The following is a 22601-nucleotide window of genomic DNA, read 5'->3' as shown; positions in this document are numbered from 1 at the left end:
TCCAAACATCAAAAGACAAACACACGTGCGCAGTGTGCTTCCAATTCATTGCAACTTGCTTCAACATTGCCTCATATTAACAAACATTTCATCGACTGTGATTAAAGGTTCTGCTGTTCTTAGTGGTTTTCCACTGCGACTTCATGCTTTCAAGACGAACTTAAGCACTGGCCAAACAAGCAGTGAGATGTGTCTCCTGCTGTCCAGCGTGTGGGCTGTGTACCACCACGCAGGGGAGGCTCCTGCAGACGAACAAATGTTCATCTTAATGACTGGAACATTCCACTTTCATTACACACAGATCTTATTCCCCTGCCCCATAATCAAATCCTTGTTGAGTGAGCTAAATTATATTTACTAGAACTGCTTGTAGCCTGCAAAAATTCATGCATTCATGCGCATGGGTCTGCACAAGATGCAAGTGTTGTGTATTTGTGCATTATCCTGCTATTAAAATGTGATTCTACGTAAATCCTCAGTCTGACCTTGTATTACTTCTCTCAGGTGTGCGGCCAATATCTGCTAGTAGACAAATGAGAGCCATCATTACAGAATACAGATATGAACTTGCCCTGACTTCATTACTGAGGTGATTTATGCATCTTAGTGCCACCAAAAGAGAATTTGTTCCAGCTGAGTCTATCCACAGGCCACTGAGCTATTAGTGAGTGATGTGGTTCACATGGTCACAGGCAGACTGCAGCAGCACAGCTTCAGAACCACATGGCCACACAATTAAGAGCCTATTGTTGACATTCACAATGGATAGAGTACTGTACTGCCAACACACACACACACACACACACCTGCACGAGCACTGGCAGGTGCAATAAAGTTAACAGGAGAGTCAGAAAGATGTCAATCAATACTTAGGTAAAAAATACATTTAAAAAATGTAAAGTGTGTGAGCTTTTTAATGCTATATAGCCTTAGCTCTGGGCAGGAGCTCAGTGTCTATTACATGTTTTATCAAACTGGGGTAAGCTATAAAAATTGGACATTTTTTTAAATACATTTTTAAAGAATTATGTGAAACAATTGTAAAAATTCAATAATCAGGAGTTGACAAGGAGCCAGTGCCTATCCATGTCATACATTACAATACACCAAATGCTCTTTGGGGAACTTTGCCGAACAAGCAGAAATCTGAGGGGGGTACACATTTTTTATTGGCTTGGCCACACTCAAAATAGGGTGCTACCTTTTGATAACAATTTAAAGGGTTTTAAACATCATATTTTTAAAAAATAATAAACTCCAATACAATTATTAGGGTGATAGTTTGTTTATTAAGTGTTTGTTTAGTGTCAGAAATGTCGATTATTATTACTCTTTTAATTTTAAATAGAAATTATAAAAGAATGTGAAATTATAAAAGTCATCACTGAATAGATACAATATGAAATCACATGATCAAAAATGGCGGCTTCTTGTTGTTTGTTTGGCTCTCTCAGTGTCACCCTTTCCGTCGTGTCTTTGTGCAGTTTTGCTTGCTTGCCCCGTCTTCCCGCTCACCTGTTCCACAACAGGTGTTTGTGGGTGGGGCTAAGCAATAATCAATTAGCGCCCCACCCACAAACACCTGTCCCCGTCCATCAGTTGGCGTTGCTTTATTGTTTCAGGCCCAGTGTGAACTCAGACTTGCTCAGCCCGTTTCTCTGCCCAATTGCTGGATATTCTCCCTGGACTATTACACCTGTCTGTTTTGCTAAACGCACTTCCTATTTCCGGTTCCTGGTGGGTCTGAAACGCTGACCTTGAAAGGCTCTGTTTTCCCCCTCTCGCGTGCCAGTTGCCAGTTTAAATTTCCCTCTCTCGGCGATGCAACTTCCGCTTTCAGCACCATGTACAGCGCCGTCACTCTCATTTTTCATCGAGAGCTTATACGGCAGCTTTGACGCGGGGAGGTAAACTTTTGCCAAAACCGGAGTGGAGGTTTTTTAGCCGCCTATACGACAGGGTTTGCGCGCCTTCAGCCCAATGTCCATCACAGTACGTCGCAAGGATAAATAAGTGCGTCCGCGACAACCACGGAGGGGAGAGGCACCGAAGATAGGCTTCCGATATGAGATGAATATGCACAGAGACGATTCCGTTACACTGATCTGTCGCTTTGTGCCACGGGCTTGCTAAGGGATAGAAATAAGAACAAAAAGAACGGGGGAAAAAAAATCGAGCCACTTGCAACGCAGAAAGAGCCGGGAGGAACGGACTGCTCTGCGGGGGGACGCACAGGGACTCGATCTGTATGTGAGACCGCTGGTCCACACACCGGAGGCAAGAGATGCAGCCTGCGAGCAAGCTCCTTACTCTGATTCTCCTCATCTTCATGGGCACAGAACTCACTCAAGTAGGTTTTTTTTTTTTTTTTTTTTTTTTTTTTTTTGTTAATTCCTAACGCCATTTTCCACCTCCTGTATTAAAAAAAAAGCTAAAGCCCGCTGTTAATTACCCTGTTGCCTGGTATAAAGAGCTCCGGTGAATTAGCCCTGTGCCCCGCTTAAACAGATTAACGGGTGGGATTACATGATGTGAATACACGGTGCTTGACGGTAGATCCAGCAGAGCCCCACTCAGTACTATCTCCTCCGCCGGGGCTGACAAACGGGCCACAAATTGGTGGTGGAAATATCGCATTCATCTGTCGATTTCCTCTTTTGTAGTGGGCCAAATTAATCAGAGATTTAAAGAAATATATATATAATTTTTAATCAACACGTTGCATGCAGTTACTGATTCCAGCGTAAGGGGAAGGGGACATTTAGTCCGACTGTGGGAAAAACCACCCTGCTCAGTAGTAAACACAATCACTGATCAATGAAATCCATCCCTGCGATTCTTTACTGGAAGTAGTCTTCACTTCCTGTTATCTGAAATGCCGTTTGCAGCAATGCACAAAGTGGTGTTGCATAAAACTGTTGCCTTTACAAGTTCTCACGGGATTAGGATGGGGAGAGTGTGAGGGAGTGCATTTATTTATTTATTGCCAGGCCCTGCAGCCACTGGTTTCACAGAATCTGATGATTTAATTGCCTTTGCTTGAACAGAGAGTCATGTTTTATGGGCCTCACTGAAGTGCAAATCCAATTGTGACAAACAAACAAAAAAAAATCTGCCATTGAGGTACTGTTAGTAAATTATTGTGTGTTTTTACTTTACCTCAAATGTGTAGTGGGAGAAGATGCTGTAAAAGTGGCCTTTATAACTGCTATGTTAGGACAATATTGATGTAATGTTGCCTTGACAGAAATATGCCATCAATTATTTCGCCAAATTTACGAGAAATGTCACTGTGCTGTGAGCAGGTTAGATGAATTTTTTATTTTTTTTTATTCACGAGGCATAAAGCAACATCTTGGCTTTGACATTCTTGTAGAATTTGATCCACGCTATAACCTTACACACGGTAATGGCTGTTTTGTGTTTGTTTGTTATTTAAAATGTCCCTACACTGTGAAGCAGCAGTTGTGTTGGCCTATAATCTGATCTGGACATGCAGTACATCAGCAGAGTGCACAAAAATGCTGACACTGTGGAACAATGGGGCTATTTGCACTGATTGATGAAAGCCATCAGTCAGAGGGAAGAGGGGGTATAAAAAAAGGAGGGGGGGCGTGTTTTCCTTTGGATTTCATGACGGCTGGCTTGGGGTCTTGCACGGTTGCAGGTCAGGGCCCATGTTACAGTGGCAGTCTTTCTGTGATGGAGTGCGTGTTATCTGCTTGAAGGTAAGTCGATAATGGTCCACCGCCTTGAGAGTCTACTCCCTCCTATACGCTCAGTGTCTATTTTTACTGTTCTAGAAACCTACAGCACATTTCACTGTAGGAAGGCCAGGCCTCTCCACATCTCTCTGCCGTTTGAAGACAGATAAAGAAAGAGGTGTGTGTGGAGATGGAGCCTTTTAATGCCATATTACTCATCATAAAAAAAAAAAATAAAAATATTCCATGCAGGCGATATGGCCTTGACCTTTCGTGCCAAACACCAACACCCTCTTAATGGTCACATTAACCACCTTGCTTCAAAAGCCTCACACTGTTTCAGACAGTGTGGGGCAGCTGCTGCTCTTTTCTTAACATCTGGCCGAGGGAGCAGGGAAATGGATGCCTGATTAGTAGCTCGCTCTCCTCTTTAATTCCGCCCGCATTCATTCACCTCCCCTGTAGGATTTGGCGACTGCCTGGTGTTCACACAGAGAAGAATAGTAAGCAGCATCTGTTCCTCACCTAGTGGCTCCCCCATGGCTGCAGGCCCACATCCTTAAAGCATCTCACTGACACCTGACAAAACAGATGGCGCTGCTGTTAGCCACCCAACACCATGCAACTTATATTCTTACAGCTCATTGAAGAAAACCCCATCGTGCAAGGAGTTTCCGTAAAGCGTCTGCACACGTTGGGGTTTAGATGTGCATACAAGTACAGTGGAGGAGGCATTTCTGTCTTTGTTTTTTAAATTTTTTTTTTAACATTAGATTATAAATTGTACATAAAACAACTACATGTACTATGCTGCCACCTGTGTTTCTCAAGTGAGGAGGCATTAAAAGTTCAGGATTTTGAATGTAAGTTGGGGGGGAATCAATCTGATTTTTTTTTTAGGAGAGAAACTGAGAGTTGAGCTGAATTGCAATATGCGTGGTGCGATTGGCAGCTGGGGTTGGAGCTATTTATTATTCAGTATGGTTGGTTGAGCAACGAAGAAAGACGGGGACAGAGAGAGAGCGAACAGAAGAGGAGTAGGTGGGAATGCGGTGCATTTTGTAGTGCACTTGCCGGCTAGAAGTGTGTGTGTGTGTGTGTGTTTTGTGTTTTCGCTACTTTATGAACACTTATTACCTTGTACGCTGTGGTTGCCAGCCTTCAGGATCCAAACACCTGTTCACTGTAATACAATACAACACAATCCAATAGTCCGGCCAGAAATCCTGCCTTAAAGATTTAATCTTATATACTTATTTACTTTTGCCCATTTCCCATTTTTGTTAATGTTGTAAGATGTAACTGCTTGTTTGTCCCCTCAGGTATATCTAAACCTTTGACCTACACCTGAAAGTGTTATTTGTTTCTCACATTACAGAGTGGGAGGGAGTGGAGGGGGGGAGCGTTGATATCTATGAAGCATCAAAAGCTGCACTTTTTCAAAGTAACAATAAAATGTGATCATCTCCCACAGACTCGTATGTAATCACAGCTATTGCAACAAACCGAATATCTTTATACTCTCCAGCTGTTTTACTACACATTTGACAGATGACACAAAGCATGATTCAGTCTTTAAACAATCAAGCGTGGTAGTGCTATTCTAATCAAAGGTTTTTATGTGTGACGTCTTAAGTCAGTCTGGATTGACAAAACAAAAGCCTGATTGATGACTAATTGATTTGTTCACCGAGTCAGTCATCTTTTATGAGTGAGTCTGTGTTGTCTCTCTGCAGTTACTGGTGGGTTAAATACACACCACCTAAACTGTCAATCATTCCTTTCAGCTTGTAGGGAAAACCGAACGAGATCCGGACCCACAAGGCATAGCATAGTACACATGGTAAATGAGAGAGCCTCTCTGCCCCGAGATGTAGCGACAGACACAAGCCAAGCTCACTGGACAGCAGCACAGGCGTTGAGCTGGCCCCTGCCAAACTTGCACAGTAATCGCTCCATCACCACCGTGAGCTCGCACCTCCAAAAGGACGTAAAGACGTGGGAGAGATAAAAGAGGCAAGAGTGGGACACGGGTGTAGTGAGTGCAAACTTTGATTCCCGCCTTCAGGTTACCAGAAAAATGCATTAAGGAGACAACAGGAATAGCTGTGGATGCAGAGCCACTTTTGCTATTCCGGGGACCTCATGTTTCATGCACTACTGCAGTTTTACCCATGAAGTGAAGCATTAGCCAGCAGACCTGTCCACGTGGACACATTAGTGATGAGCACTGACCATATATAGTCTGTTAAAATGATCATAGTGCAAAAGATGCCATTAAAAAAACCAAACCAATTAACTGCACTTGGGAATTTTGTTTTATTCCCAACATCCACCTATAGTCGGTGGGTAAACATGGAATATAGTAGCAAATCACTCACGGTTGCTGGGCTTTTGTGTTATATCGGTTTCTTTTGTGGGATGAAAGCCCATGTCTCATGAGTTCAGCAACGCCACATTCGGCTACACGATGGCGCCAGAGTCCCACGAATCAAAAGCTCGTTCTCTCTGAGCTGAAAGCGTCCACTATCCCATGCACGAAACCGATGCCGAGTCCCGGCGCCCCGCTGTCATTGCAATGCGACATTTTTGCAAGTGTTTGGTGCGTATTGTGACATATTTAGTGTGTAGCCCTCCACGGCGGTGGGTGTTTTAGTTGAGCCAGTTTTTCCATGAATGATCCGAGGAGCTTCGCCTCTATATGACAGAATGCACACTCTCCTTTTGGAGCAGCCGATAAAGAAATGTCACTGTCCGCTATAAATAAACCCCAGGCATCACCGTCGGCCGCACTGCTCATTGTCATTCCCTCAGGGGACAGTAAGTGTCGGCCAACAATCCCAGATATTAGCATGAACGGACCCCAACCTGGCTGACATCATTGCATCTTGCTATATAGATGGTACCTCCTCTTTCCTCCTCTCCACCACTTGGAGCAGCCCATGTGTGTAGCCTGTGGCACTTAATCACAGAGCGCACCGAGGCAGGAGGCGGACCGACGGGCGTGAACGAAATAGTAACGGTGAGCTGGAGCGGCAGCAGTGTGCGGGACAGCGCGGAGCGAGGAGCTATACGGAGGACGTTTCCAGTGCCCGCATCCTTTTTATTAACAATTTTCTCCATCCTCCGCCTGGTCAAGTGTTGCAGTTTTATCAGCGTCCTGACCTTCCCGTTTCGGTTGTATCCTCTTTCCCGTCCAACTCGCCAGGGCTTCAGTCGGAGATGTCCAGAAAAAGACCAGGCGAACCGGAGTCCCGGGTGAAACAGCCAGCTTCTCTTGGGCAGCATGACTCGCCTCGCTTGTTTCTCACCGGAGTCTGTAGAATGAAGACGGCTTAAAGAAAGTAAAGGCAGAGCGCGAAGATGTCGGTGCCTTTGCTGAAGATCGGTGTCGTGCTCAGCACCATGGCGATGATCACCAACTGGATGTCGCAGACCCTTCCCTCTCTGGTGGGGCTCAATACTACGAAGCTTACGGCGGCACAGGGAGGGTACCCTGACCGGAGCACAGGAGTAAGTGCGCAAGTTTCGCTTATTTCCTGCGGCTTGTTGGCGTTGCACGCAATGATTTTCGACGGTTGCAGTTAAGGATAGAGATGAGCAACAGCCGTGCGCCTTTGGCTCATATTTAAGAGGATGAAACGCTGTTCTGCTTTGCGCTCGCAGGGCGCATGCAACAGTAAAAGAGACTTGGAGAGACATCATAGGTGTCTTCGTCTTGCGTGACTGATGTTGTGCCAGCTTCCACTGGGCTCCTCTTATTGGCACCAGTTGTGTATATGCAGTTACTTGTCTTTTTTTTTTTTTTTCTTCTGGAATGTATTTATATCAATGAGCGCTACATTGGCGGGAAATTAACAGATTGACGTGACAAATTCCAAAGCGGCGTTATTTATTTATTTATTTTTTTACCTTGCTACACAGCGGGAGTCCTCATTCTTCCTTTTATTGTCTGTGAATGAGAGACGCGCTCAGCGCCAAGGTTCTGCTACAGAGTCGAGATAAAGCGGTTCTTTGTCCCTCTGTCAGACTCCTGGCAGGTTCTGAGCTGCCTCTGTGCCAGGATAACATTGTGATGTAGAACAATGGCTGTTGAAAGGAATTTAATATATAATTGTTGATAGCAGAATGTTGTGAATTGCTGTTTACTGAGGCTTCCTCAGATTTTTCTTTACATCTGTAGGATGACATGTGAGATTCCATGTCTTAATGTCTGCCAGTGACCTGTAGCATACTAATGGTCAGGTAGGGATTGTGTTGTCAGCATATTCTTTGGTAAGCAGATTGGCAGTTGCTGTAATTGCACCTCCAGGATTTTGTAAAGTCAAATTCTTCTCGCTAATTGAATCAATCAGCAGGTCTGTCCAGTGATGGTTAGTTCTTTTTTTTTTTCTTTTGTTTTCTTTTTTTTTTCAAGTCACTCCTTCAGCTTTATCTGATCAGCAGGTCAGTAACTGGAGTTACCCCTCTGAGAAGGAAAAACAGGTTTTTGACGTCATACAAATCACACTTTACGCTTCAAGCTTTCTCACGCGCACACACACGCGCCCCCACCCACGGAATAATGGGAGTAGCTCCAGATCTCTCAATTGGCTGCATCCTTCTTCTATGTGGCTTTAATATATACAGAATGATGGTGCAAAACGGGTGGAGCCTTGTGGTTTGTGGTTCTTGGATGGTGATAATGGAGCATCAAGAAGGCAAATTAGACTCTGTGGGGAAATCGCAGTGAAGCTTTCTCTTCAGTTGTGTCTCATTGACCTTAAAGGTGCCATGGAAAAACACAGGGATGTGTTTGTGCAGTAGAGTGTCAACCTATTCCCGTGTCTTCGTCTGACCTCTGGCATTCTCGTTCAACCGCCCTATTTCCCTGTTTATGCTTCGTCTTCAGGTGTTGCCAGCAAACCCAGAGGAATCGTGGCAGGTGTACAGCTCAGCCCAGGATAGCGAGGGAAGGTGTGTCTGTACTGTGGTGGCACCCCAGCAGTCCATGTGCTCACGGGATGCCCGCACCAAACAACTGAGGCAGCTGCTAGAGAAGGTAATTACCTCTAAAACCCTCCGCAACACATGGTCCCAGCAGTTAAAGTCAGACCTCTTTCTGTTTTCGTCACGAACACACATTGTGCATGTAGACATGTTTTGTGGTCTTCAAATCACCTTTTTGCCCAGAGGATAAGAATAGGAATCATGCTCTAATGAGCTCCCTGGAAACCCATCAGGCATCATAGGAGGCAGCTACAGTATACACTGATGCTTTAAGTCTCAGGTGCACTGCCTTTATCCATAGGAACAACTCTAATGATGCAACCCAGCTCAATACTTACTAAAGTGAAGACTATACAATGGAACATATATATATATATATATATATATATATATATATATATATATATATATATATATATATATATATATATATATATATATATATATATATATATATATATATATATATATATATATATAAAAAATTAAGATGAATATATTTCCCAATGAATGCAGACTGGCTAGCTGATGCACATAAGCTGGCCAAATAAGCAGACATCAACAGATTTCTTCTAAATACATAGAAGATGAGCCAAGTGTCGGGTGTTTCTAGGCCACAACACTTTTAGAGAAACCAAATGTCCTTTAACAGTATGCATTCTGCACTAGCACCATGTGTCTGAGGCTCCTGAGTAGTTGGCCTGATGTCAGAGTTTGTGAATCGTTGCAAGAAGAATGCCAAACCAAAACAACATATTGAAATATTGTCTGTTGCATTTTCTCTACATCCCATGCTCATTGCTCTAATTACCGTATGAGAATTAAGTACTTATTTAATTACTTGGACCAATGTGTTCATCTGGCACCTCAGGTGCAGAACATGACCCAGTCCATCCAGGTTCTGGACCAGCGAACCCAGCGGGACCTGCAGTACGTTGAGAAGATGGAGGTCCAGCTCCGTGGTTTGGAGACAAAGTTCAGGCAGGTGGAGGAGAACCACAAGCAGAATATCGCCAAGCAATACAAGGTACAAGCCTGACCTCAAGCCATTGATCCAACTGCCATTGTATCATAGCTGCTCTGTAGTCCATTATGTTTTCCACTGTGGAGAAGATTCAGCATGGCCTAAACCACCATACTGCACACCAGGAAATCCATAAGGCATAAACGGTATAATAAGGGTTTACACACTTTAAGTGGATCCATAAAGTCAGCTGCAAGAATTAATTCTCTTATTTCAAGTCTCTTTTTATAAAACCACGTGATGGAAACCTAAGATTAAATAACAGGTCTTATGATTATCACAATGACCAGGTGAAATGTTGTGCACACACTATAGTGAACAAGATAGCTGCACATCTCATGCACACAGAAACTAAACCCACCAGAGAGTGGCCAGTTAATCTTCTAATGCAAAAATGCAATGGCTGAGTATTGAGCAAATTTCTCCTTTTTACCCAATGACACATTTTTCTCATCTAACCAATGCTGCAAATTATGATTATGATTTATAGTTTAGCCTCTAAAATGTCAAAGTTTTGGAATATAAAAAAAAAAAAAAGTTAAGAATAATATTTTACCTGGCTGAATTGGATTCAGAAGCTAGAGCTGAGGGATTTCATGTGTTTCCTTTTTTTTTTTTTTTTTTTTTTGATCTATTATTTATTGTAAGTAATGGGTTCATGTTTTAGGTGCAACTTGCTATTCAACATGGAACCAAAAAAGGACGTGCATTCAATACCCAGCCTCCTTTTGCAGTTAATAATCATTTGTGTGTACTGTGTACTCTGAATCAAAGGCAGCTTCCGTGTTTGTATCATCTAACCTGCACAGTTGTGTGATGCTGTCATCTATGCATGCTCAAAAACTCCCATGCAACCCATTCCACGTTCAGTGTACGTGTGCAATATTTTGTAACATGTCTTAAGTGCTTATGCAAAGTGTGTTTGCATTTGTTTGTGTGTCTGTTAGATAGGTTAGCAAGCTCTAGCCCCCTGTCAACAGTTTGTCATTTTCTTGCTTGCAGGGCTAACTTTAAGACATGTAAAGAGAGCCACAGGGAAGAAGAGGCAGGTCAATTCCAGATTCCACTGAACTGGGCCACAGTACTGAGAGCATTTGGGCGTCAAACAGTTAATTTACCTTTAGCACCATTAAGACTAAGAAACCCCACCCGTCTCCTAAACCAACCCACCACTGAGCTCCTCCTGCATGTTACTGCTGTCAAAGATTTCCATCTAAAAGCTTTCTTCAAACGTAATTACATTATTATTATTATTATTATTATTATTATTAATTGCTGTTATTCATTTTATTTTCCTTTGGCTTTTGTCTATGCATATTTGGTTACTCAACAAATCTATACGTAAAACTATAGACGTAAAATTCGAGACACTTTGTTGTGTGTGACATGTAAAAGCATGTAACCCTTAATACGATGTTGCATTTTAAACGATGATGACCAATAAAGAGCTTTCCCAATTGTTGTCGGTGTACCGAGGGCTTGCTTTTAAAACGGCTGGTCACTGCCAGGACGGCACCACCTGCTCTGCTCGTCCAGCGAGTGGGGAATAATTTCTGGGTTTGTTTGCTCAGACACACACCTGCACAGACAAAAACACAGCTCCTCACACACAAACACTGAACGTGGAGCTGAAGATTCATGTCAGTGAAGTGGCAGGATAGAGTTAGAGTAGTCAGGTTCAGACAGGTGTTTATTTTTTCTTTCCTTTTTTTTTTTTTTTTCTTTTTTCCTTTTGTTTCATGGACAGCGGGTCTCCTTTTTTGTCACGCATGACACTCAACCGAGCTTATTCTAATCCTTTCAGGCCATAAAAGCGAAAATGGAGGAACTTAGACCGTTGATACCAGTGTTGGAGGAGTACAAAGCCGATGCCAAATTGGTATTGCAGTTTAAGGAGGAGGTCCAGAATCTGACGTCAGTTCTAAGCGAACTTCAGGAGGAGATGGGGGCCTATGACTACGAGGAGCTCCACAACAGAGTGTCAAATCTTGAGGAGAGACTCCGAGCATGCATGCAAAAATTAGGTAGGCACAGAAAGTTGTTGGCACACATTTTGCTTTAAACACATGCATGCACAAACACAAACACGGTGTCGGAGTGGTTAGACAGAGATCCTCAGGCATATTTACATGACGCCGAACATCCCAGGACCATTATGGCTACGATGCTCAACACCTGCAAGGTAAATTACAGCCCTATGTCATATTTCTATGGTTAGCGCATAGTGCTTTCCCACTTCCAGAATTTGCTGATGGTTTGCTCTCGTGTTGTCTGACAGGGCTACTCAGAGGTGGTACAGAGACTTAGGCCTCAACTCACAGTGCAAGTATTTACCTAAATGCTAGCAACAAGTTGATATAGCGCTTCAAATTCATCATCCAAATTGTGACACTACAAAAGTAAAAGTACTCCGCTATGAAAGCAATGCAAAAGTGCTTTATTTTAAAAGCATTGAAGCTCATACATTATTAACACGTCTAAATGTGAAATTTATGGGAGACTTTAGATCTGTTACCTGTAAAACTGTGGAACTCAAACATCAGCTGGTAAATATGGAGCTCATTTGAACCACTTTGGTTAATCCATAATACTACATCAGCATCTATTAGTTCATACGTTTTTTAAAAAAAATATATATAAGAATCTAAACCTAAAAAAATACAGCATCTGTAATATAAATGGAGTAAAAGCCAAATAATTTAAAAAAGTAACATAAAATGGAAAACCCTCAGTAAACTATACAGAACGTGAGTAAATGTACTTACAGTATCTGGGGTTTGTTCATAGAACTTTAGTTACATCCCAGTAAGTTTATCTTCAATACATTCTTTCAACAAATATTCATGAAAACCAGTGCTGAACCCATTGGCCAATTAAGAGAAGGTCAGTCAACGCAAACTCAATTATGTCATGTTGCAATCAAACGTTTTCTGGGTTCCAGGTCCACATACTTATACATGGGCTACTTTACTGGTAGGTTATTGTAACTGAACCCTGATTGGATGAACCAGGCTACAGGCAAATGCAGCTTCAGACTCTGCAAAACTTTGAGCTTTTTTACTATTTTCTGACATCTTATAGAATAAATCATCAGTCTAACTTTGTAGTATTGCATGAAAAGTAGTATGCTATAAACTAGAAAAATATTTTACTTGGCGCACGTACACACACATACACGAAGGGAAACCATACACTGCAGAAGAAGCGAGCTACTGTACTGACAGCATCCTCAACTTGCAAGTTCTCATCTCACTCTTCTCTTTGCTTTTAGCCCCTGCCTCAGTCTCTTCACACCTCTGTCACAGCCCACAGTGCTAATAGATGCGCTCCCACACCACAGTGACTAAGATATATTACAAGAGCAGAGACACTTACATGCCGCACATCACGGGTATATTGTGTCCCTGTTTCATATTATTCACTGTGCGAGATGACAGAATAAAATTGGGAAAAGCTTTTTGTTACAATACCTACTGTTCTTTTTTGGAAGGCTGGTGGAGACAGTGATTATATTTGAATAGGAAATATAGTAGAAAAAGCAGACGCGTAATATCATATGTGGAGTTCTGTCTTTTGTTTTTTTGAATCAATGCATAAAAAGTGATTTGTTTACTGACTACCTCGGCTCTCACGACTCCTACAGTGTGGTAGAGTGTGTGTGTGTGTGTGTGTGTGTGTGTGTGTGTGAGTGACCACTCTCCTGACATCTATGGTCAAACTGTCAATGATAGCAGAGCACAGAGAACTGCAAGAGTCACTACAGTGTGTATGTGTGCAAGATCAGAGGAGATAAAGGCGAGGTCACCCAGCGAGGGACTGGCTCAGAAGGAGCAGGGGTGGCTATTCCTTTCATCTTCACACGATTGAAGAGGCACTGATGCATAGTGCGCACAAACACACTCCGATATACGCTATTCCCATTATTGAGATTAAAGTTAACGAAGGTCACTATCCATATTTCTGCAGAACAACAACAACAGAAAAAGCCAGACAAAACTATATAGAGGGCATGAGAAATTTGAGTCCTGAATAATAAATCGAGCAACAGGAGGAATTGAAGGTGGTAAGGGGAAGGAGAAAAGTGATAAAGTGAAGGCAAGCAGGAAAAGTGAAAGAGAGTAACTAGGGTCCCCGCAGAGCTGTCCTTCAAGCTGTTTTGTGCCGAAGAGACTAACAGCTCAGCGGCTGCTGGGACACAATGGCCATCGATCAAGAGGACATGCCAGCTTGCTGGGCAGTAATCAAATAAATAAATCACCCTGTGTCGTGCCCCAACAACGTGGAGGCAGAGAGAGCTTCAGGCAAATCCAGAGCCTTTGTGCTGAAATACTGATGAATGGAGCAGCAGGGTCATACCAGCACATAAAGCCTTCTGCTTCTTGCTCTGCTGCCATTGTTCTCACCTTCAGTTTCCTCAGTAGAGAATGTAATTACCAGGCATATTATAGCCAGGTCCATTTACCACAGGATCAATATTTCTCTCTTCACAAATAACCTCAGCCTCTTGTTTTTATTCTTCCCTCTCCTCAGTCATTATCAAAGAACAATTGCTCAACTTTTACAACTATTCCAAATTAAATTTAAATTTTTCGAGTTTGTGCTATATTGCTGCCCTAACAGAGGACATTAGCTAATACAACAAGGTTTAAAACCTTTTAAAAACCTATTTTTAACTCATCAGTTATGCAACTAAACAAGCTAATATTGTTAAAATGTCTTTGGGTTTTATTTATGAAATGTTTCCTGTTCAAACAATAAGCGTCTGCTTCATGAGGACTGTCGGTACAGTTGGATCAGATAGGACTGATAATGACGGAGCCACACGTCAATGGCCACCAAAACCAAAAATGTCTGATGCGACTAGGGATGGGAATTGATACAAATGCCGTTATCAATTTTCAAAACTCTCAGTGATGCCTTATAAATTTTTCGTGTGGGGTAAAAACATACAGTAAGCCTACACAGCTTTATTTGTCAGTAATCTTTGAGCCTGAGCACTCTTCCTCTCCGCCATGACTCCTACTCGATGCAAGTTTCCAGCTAATTGAGGTCATTACGTGTGAGTTTTTGCATCGTGTCAGCATCTGTAAAATGAACTGATGTCCTCAGAGGCAGACAATTCAGGTGGGTTGGACATTTTGGTACCAATCTTCAGCTCTTGACTCCAATTCCCACATGTGCAAACACGTGTTCTAACGTTGGCAGTGTGTTCTCGTAGGATAACGTTACTCATGAGAAGTTTTCCCTGCCGTAAAACAAAACCCCAGGATAAGATAAAGGCAATAGAAATTGTGAACAAATGGCAACTGGCTTTGTAATTATGCAAACTGACGGTTGCAAACATCCACCAAGGTTTGCAGGTCAGCACAGTGGTTCAAACTTTACTTTCATAATCGTCATGTTTCTGTGCAATTGACTACAGCTGCAATAGTTAGTCAGTCAATGGATTAGTTATCCATCAGAATGGATTTATAAAAAAATAAATCATAGCCAACAACAGCACCCATGTTCTAGTAAGTCTAAATGATTCCCTCCTCCTCTGGAATTGAGCATTCGTTCTGTATCTAAACCCTCATAATTCATGGTAAATGCTGATTTTGTTCAGCTACAGTTTCTATTAGGTTTTTCATTGTCTCTGCCCTCTACTTTGACCCAGGCAAATTTAGGCCAAAAGGGGATTAGACCCTGTGTGCATCTCCAGAATGTCCATCCATCAGCGGGCTCCCCAGCCGCTTGCAATAGTAGTGTCATCTAAAGATAGGGCCGTGATTTGATAAAATAAATAAGTCCATAGCCAGGGTATTACTATGGTCCCTAATCCCACTGAGGATTACGTAAGGGACTCAACCCCCACTAGAAATAGTAGATGCTGCTCATGTGACCATGTGTTTGTCTCTCAGCCACCACCGAGGTGCGATGCCCACACATGCTCACAGGCACAACATATGTTGCACCCAGAGACACACGACACATGCCTTTGCGTATGCTGCAACACGTACGCAAAGGCAGTTTCATTATGTAAGTTAAAGAACTATGGAGAGATGAGAAGAGACACGGAACTGAATGAGACGAGCTAAATTTATCTTTCACAACAGGGATGAAAAACAAAAGACGGCCGGGACGGTTAATGGATGCAATGCTTCACCGAGAAAGATGTTAATGAGAACTTAAAATGAGCCATCGCCAATGTCCCACTCTTTAAATTAGCGTGTCAGCTTCTTAAATTCGTAGGATAAAATCAACTAACCAAAATCTTTTGATTGACCTGCAACGGCTAAATGACTGGGGGTCGGACCCGGAGTGATCGGACCTATTGTCATTTGGTAAAATCTGTCATGTTTTTTTTTTTGTGCTAATTAGAAAGGGTACATAAGAATGACCAGGCTCCCAGTCGCGAGGGACACAGAGCCCACTGTTAGTTTTGTCAAATTCACATTAACACCTCACTCAACTCTAATTAACAGTACAGCAGCTTACAAGCAGCACACAGGGCCAGAGTATACTGAGGCTCCCCCTTTCCTATTCCCTCTTCCTCACTTTTTCACACATCCACACAGAGGGAGTAAAACAGGCATTGGCATGTGTGAACTGAATAATAAGCACCTCTAGTACAGTACATCATGCAAAGAGGAAGGCAGAGACATAGCAACAGGCGGGACATCAATTCCCTCATCCTTCAGGAGAAACTCATTTGGTTTTGAAGTAACTGAAAGTCAATATCTCGTAATAGGTTTGGGATGAGTCTGAATGCTCTGATGGGTGTTGCTCTAGATGTTCCCATTTCACCTTTTTTTTTTTTTTTTTTGCAGCATGCGGCAAACTGACAGGCATCAGTGATCCCATCACCATCAAGACGTCTGGATCCAGGTTTGGTTCCTGGATGACTGACCCTCTGGCACCTGAAGGAGACACACGGGTATGTATTGGTTGGATGGCAATCATCTCCTAATGTGGTACGGCATTCATTTTGATGTGCAGCTGGGCTTGGTTCTTGGTCAGATTTGTGCACTGCCTCACTTTTTATGTGATCAGGTAACTCGTGAAATTAAAAAGCCTATTTATTATTTAGTTTTATTTAGACTTTATTTCGTTTTTTACAAATTTATTGTGGCTTGTTTATGGACATTTGACAATTGGGAGTTAGCTTTGTTTTTGTTCATTGTTCATTTCTAAAATGACCCATTCCTATTGTTATAGCAAAAAACACTGCTTTCAAGAATTGTGAGGAAATTATGAAAATACAGCAAGCAACTGGTTAGCTACAATTTAAACACCTACTCCCCCAAATGTCCAAATGTAAAACTCTCTTTAAGGTAACCTTACAGTATCTGTATTCTGATATACCTGTAGCTATTTCGGAGATTCTGAGCTACTTGTGTGGGTGAGAATAACTGTCAGTTCCCCTGAGGAAACTTTTACGGCTGCCCACCCCAAAATTGTGATTCTCATTTCAGCCTTATTTTAGTTTCTGTTTTGTCTGATATGTTCCTCCTGAATTTCCTGAGGAAGGAGCCATAACTGATCTTTGTTTTCTATGTTTGAGAAAGAAAACAAGCAATTTTCCTTTCCAAGAGAAAAAGAAGAAGAAAAATGCAACACTCCATTGAACAACATTGAAATCCTCATGAATGGATTTATTACACAAAATTTTATTCACATTAGTTGCTGTACTATTGCGCTTCTCCAAAGTAAAAAAAAAGGCGGCCATCTCCTTTGTAATTTTCTTTTTCATCTCAAGGATGATTCATGTTTCACCTGTTTGTCCTAGAGAAATTAGGACAAACATATCAAAAACAGAAACATCAGACTAAAAAGAAAATATAAAATTAGGCTAAAATGAGACTCACAACTCTGTTTTCAAGCTGTGGAAGAGCAGTAAAAAATTTCTCCTGGCTTTCTCCATCTTTGACTTTGCTTTATGTCCTGTTATGCCCTTCACGCCTGCTGGTTCATGCTAACATGACAGCAGTGGCTTTTTACATCCCAGCACTCTAGCAGTGTAAACTTATTGCTTCACACTATATGCCTCAAATATATGCAGGAATATTTGTGATATAGAACATTGTCACCTAAAAACAAATTTGAATTCATCAGTCTACTATTGATGCAATCGAAAAGTTTAAAAGAATGACATACACAAGGGCAGCGTGGTAGTGGAGGCTCCAGCCCCTATGCAATCCTTAAAAGGATAAGCAGTTACAGATAATGACTAGATGGATGAACTTACACAAAGTGAGGTGGAGAGCGAATAAAATCACACCCTCTCTCCTTGTGTCATTGGTCAAGAGATAAGTGCCAGAGAACCTGCTACACAAATAGTTTACCTGACTTTAAAGCTGATCGTGACCTCCCCCTGTGATTAAGGTCAGCATTTGCTATGGAACATAAAACAGTGTGTTAGTTGGGCACTGTGCTGTCATCAGGTGCTTGCACATGACTTCCTTTAGAAGAGCGTGGGCTTCTGTTGGCTCAATAAATAGATCTGTCCTCTTTCATTAATGAAACACATTAAAATCAAAGGCTGGGAATAAATCTATACGGTGTGAAGAGCAGTAAAGAATGAAGATGGAAAAAAAGTTTGTCTGCAAAACCTTAGGATCCTCTTAATAAGAGACAGAACTCTCCGTGTCACAACTTGGGAAGAACCAGCAGCATGTAGTAGATTAGCGTGGAGCTAGTTATCGTGACAACACAGACTACATATTGTGTGTAGTTTAAAAATTCTTAGCATCGAGGCTGAGGTGAACTGCTGACTGAGATTATATTTAGCATACTGTAAAGACAACTTTTTGTAGAAACTAATACATTTTGAACAGAACACATGAAAGATGAGCCACGTTATCAAAGGGCAGAATAAGAAGAATGAGTGTAATTGACGGGAGCAGATAGGCTTTCTCCATTTCCTTTCATCTCCTGGTTTCCTTACCTTGGTGTTTTTTTTTTCTGGGCCTGTGGAGACCTGGCTCCTTGATGTGAATCGTTTTTTAAGTCAACCACACTAGCACATGGAAGCAGATAGAAAAAGGGCTTCAGGTGTCTCGGTCCTACCGAGAATGAGGAAGTGTTTAAGCCTCCAGTGGCTCTGGAATGAGAGCTCTCTGCCCACCACCACAGGGGCCAGCAGGAAGCTGGCTCCAAGCAGCTGAGACAAGCCTTTTATGTGGAATGATGAGCACTTTCCCTGTGGAGCCCGGCTCATGCCACCCTGCGGCTGTCATCCTGACTGTTTGCATTCAGAAGCCGCCCAATCAGAGCTTCGTCTGCTCCTTGAGGGACGCTAACTTAATTGGGATTCTTGTTGACTATGTGATTTGATTTATTCTGTGTGTGATATGCGTACGGGATTCGGATATTCACACACTCACAGGAGGTGGAAGGTGGCAGGGGTTTCTAGTGCTGCCATGTTTGATGTTAATTGTTCTTTATCTCTCTTGTTGTGATGTTTAAGGTCTGGTACATGGACGGTTACCATAACAACCGCTTTGTGCGGGAGTACAAGTCAATGCAGGACTTCATGACGTCAGACAACTTCACGTCTCACCGGCTGCCCCACCCATGGTCAGGAACAGGCCAGGTGGTCTACAATGGCTCCATCTACTTCAACAAATTCCAGAGCCACGTCATCATCAAGTTCGACTTCCGCACCTCGTCCATCAGCAAGTCCCGGCAGCTCGACTACGCTGGCTTCAATAACGCTTATCACTATGCCTGGGGTGGCCATTCCGACATTGACCTGATGGTGGATGAGGGAGGCCTGTGGGCTGTCTACGCCACCAACCAGAACGCCGGAAACATTGTCATCAGCAAGCTGAATCCCAACACGCTGCAGATAATCAAGAGCTGGACCACCAACCACCCCAAAAGGAGTGCCGGCGAATCTTTTATGATCTGCGGTACGCTCTATGTCACCAATGGCTACTCAGGAGGCACCAAGGTCTACTACGCCTACTCCACCAACTCCTCTACTTATGAGTACATTGACATCGACTTTCAGAATAAGTACTCCCATATTTCCATGCTGGACTACAACCCACGTGACCGCGCCCTCTATGCTTGGAACAATGGCCACCAGGTCCTCTACAATGTCACACTGTTCCATGTTATCCGCTCAGAAGAACTGTAACCACGGGAAAATGGATTACATACATAAATACATATTGTCTGTGTAGAGATCTCCCTATATACGAAACTATATCTGCGACAGAAAAAGACTATGGAAGGACCGTTCTGTTAATAATATCACGTTTACTGAGAGACTGCATCAGCAGTGAATGCAAAATGGATTGAATGTGCATATAAATGACACTGAAAAGAAAACTGAAAATGACGGGTTTCATTCCAAAATGCGATATTTGTTACGAAAAAAAAAAAAAAAGATTTATCAGGTAATATTAAAAAACATATGATTATTAGAAAAACAGAAGTTTTGTAAATAAAGGTCTACGTACGACTTCTAATGTCAGCAGTTACCCATAGTAGACTTTATTTCGATAGCTGCCATAATTTTGTTAAAGGTATTTTATTTTGGAATGAAACTCTTGGTTGCCACATAGATAATGATTGTAAAAGTAAAACTATATATCAGATGTAAAAGAATAAGAACAGATGCCAAAAAAATAACATCGCGCCTTTTTTTTATTATATAATAATATCAACTATAAGCTCCAGTTCTTCTGCAGAAATCCTCCCAGCTGAACTTTTCTTTCGGTCATTGGGGGTCCTGAAACAAAGACTGTTGATAATAAACTGTTGGATCCCCAGGTCCCAAAGAAGACACGACAGAGAAGCGGGGAGGTCAGTCTAGCCAGAAGACTTGCTAGCTTAATGGGTGCAGTCCGTCATCTTGTTTTTACCAAGTAGCAACTCAGAAGTCTGTAGAGAAACAGCAGACAACAATAAAAACATCCACTAAAAGACCTGAAGGCACTGACTGTTGACAGCACCGTTGTTTGAGATGAGTTTTCCGTGTTAGTGACTATGTGTGAAAAAGGCTTTCTTTGCATGAGTGTTTTCTATCACTCCGGTTTGCTCTTCTGAATGTCTTTTGCTGTATGAAATAACTAAATAAATGAATAAACAAGCAGGAGGAAGGGTGAGGGTGGGTAGGTGGGAGTGGGGTGGACATGGAGATATGAGGGTTTGCAAGGATATTTACTCCCCCCAACCCAGCCCCCCCCTCTGCTTCTTTCTATTTAGTTCTTGTTTTCTTTATTTCTTTTGCCATGATTTTTCTTTTTTCTCAAATGTGCGTGTATCACTGTAACTGTTGGCACCTATTTTTCCCTCTCTGTATTTGTTTACTTGGACTGTGTGGGAGAAATCTATCTAGCTCACATCTCTGAAGAAAAACATAAAACAAATAACAGAATGTATCAAGCATTGCATCTTTGGAACCTGGTCCTCCTCTATGTTCAATTCACATCGTGCACCTCTAGTTTTTTTCTTTGTTTTTTTTTTTCAGGAAAAATCCCTGTCTCATGCCATGTATTCCCTCTGCTGCTAGTGAAGGATAATGCTGTTTAAATGTATACCCTTGCTGAGAACAAAAGCTTTTCACTCTTTTTGCGCTTTGCTGGACATGTGTTGTATCTGAGATGAGATAGTTAATGATTCGTGTCAATAAAACAGAGAAATCTGATGCTCTGATTGGTGCTTTAAAGCTCCGAGCTGTCACGTTACAGCACATTCAGGCCTGGAGGTTCGTGTGGACTTGCTGTCTTTTGGTTTCTCCTTCATTAGGACTACACACAACGGTCTTCTCTAGTTAGCGTGTTGGCTAAGATTAATTAGGATTTACCTGCCCTGTCATGCTTTTAGAGGTCTTAAACAACTTTCTCTTATAGATGAAAAAGTTAATTCATATATAATAAAACGCACCCGTGCTCAAGCTCTGTAAAATTAGGAGTCTTGCTGCTACAGTATTCATTGCTCTTGTAGCAGACAGAGGCATGTTGGCTGAAGTTAATAACCTTTATTTTGATTGTCCATTGTTTTATGTATCTTAAATGGATTCGCTTGAGGAAACAGGATCCAACCGCATGCTATTTAGGAAATATTACAGGTTTTATTTTTACTCTTTGCCTCAGACACCTTCAAGATCACATTGGCAGCATCATGATCACCAGACATTAAAATGCATATCAGCATTTGCTGATGTGCCTTTGACAAACTGCAATAATTTTATTTATCACAGTTCAACAGTGTTATCAACTAAAATATATCTATTTGTGTTTTGTTTTTCCATCACTTGACATTTCTTTTATTTGTATGTTGTGATGTCTTATAAGAGCAAAAGTTTCCCCTTTTTGTTCACTCAATGGTTCCCTCTCCTCCTTTGATCTCCACTCCATTTCACTTACCCCCCCCCCCCCCCCCCCCCCGAAAACCTCATCCCACCCCTCTTTTTCTTGCAACCAGTCTATCTTTCCCGCTCTTTGTTGCTCCCACTCCCTCGCTGCCTCTTAGTCCTCTGATGTTTCAATCGATGAATAAATGATTGCTTCTATTTTCACTCCAAGTGCTTGGCCAACACAAGCTGCTTTGCTCCCCAGGAAGAGTTTGAGATATTTGGGAGAGAGTTGAGAGAAAAAAAAAAACACGCAGAGAGAGAGAGAGACAGAGGCAGAAACATGTTTGGTGGAAGGTCTCGCAGCGTATGACACGATGAGCTGTCAGTCAGAAGCTGAATTTATTTGCATCTTTAAGCGTGATTGACGCATCAAGGGACAGCGCAGCACCCCTCTACTCCCAGCTCCTCCACAACCAACATCATTACACATGCGTCTGCCTGTGAACCTGACAGTTGCATTTAATTTCATCATTTTGTGCACAGCCTCGCTCTTCGTATTTCTGCGTCGGTGTCTTGTTTACGCCAGACTTAAATA

The 22601-nt window shown here is 42.2% G+C and overlaps 1 protein-coding gene across 2 annotated transcripts; it reads left to right on the top strand.

The window, feature by feature from the left end:
* The first annotated feature begins 1660 nt into the window (after positions 1 to 1660).
* Positions 1661 to 21355, top strand: olfm1b (olfactomedin 1b). 2 transcript variants are annotated; one of them, XM_067484523.1, is made up of 6 exons: positions 1661 to 2350; positions 8596 to 8745; positions 9565 to 9720; positions 11522 to 11741; positions 16527 to 16633; positions 19166 to 21355. In XM_067484523.1, the coding sequence occupies exons 1-6, from the start codon at positions 2285 to 2287 to the stop codon at positions 19838 to 19840; spliced, it is 1374 nt and encodes a 457-aa protein (XP_067340624.1). In that variant the 5' UTR covers positions 1661 to 2284; the 3' UTR covers positions 19841 to 21355. The 2 variants fall into 2 exon arrangements, with proteins under 2 accessions (XP_067340624.1, XP_067340623.1); XM_067484522.1 differs by lacking the exon at positions 1661 to 2350 and adding an exon at positions 6317 to 7217.
* The last annotated feature ends 1246 nt before the right edge of the window (positions 21356 to 22601 follow it).

The sequence above is a fragment of the Channa argus genome, chromosome 18, assembly GCF_033026475.1.
Source record: "Channa argus isolate prfri chromosome 18, Channa argus male v1.0, whole genome shotgun sequence".
Classification (NCBI taxonomy): Eukaryota; Metazoa; Chordata; class Actinopteri; order Anabantiformes; family Channidae; genus Channa; species Channa argus.
This window is presented reverse-complemented; position numbering and strand designations above follow the sequence as displayed.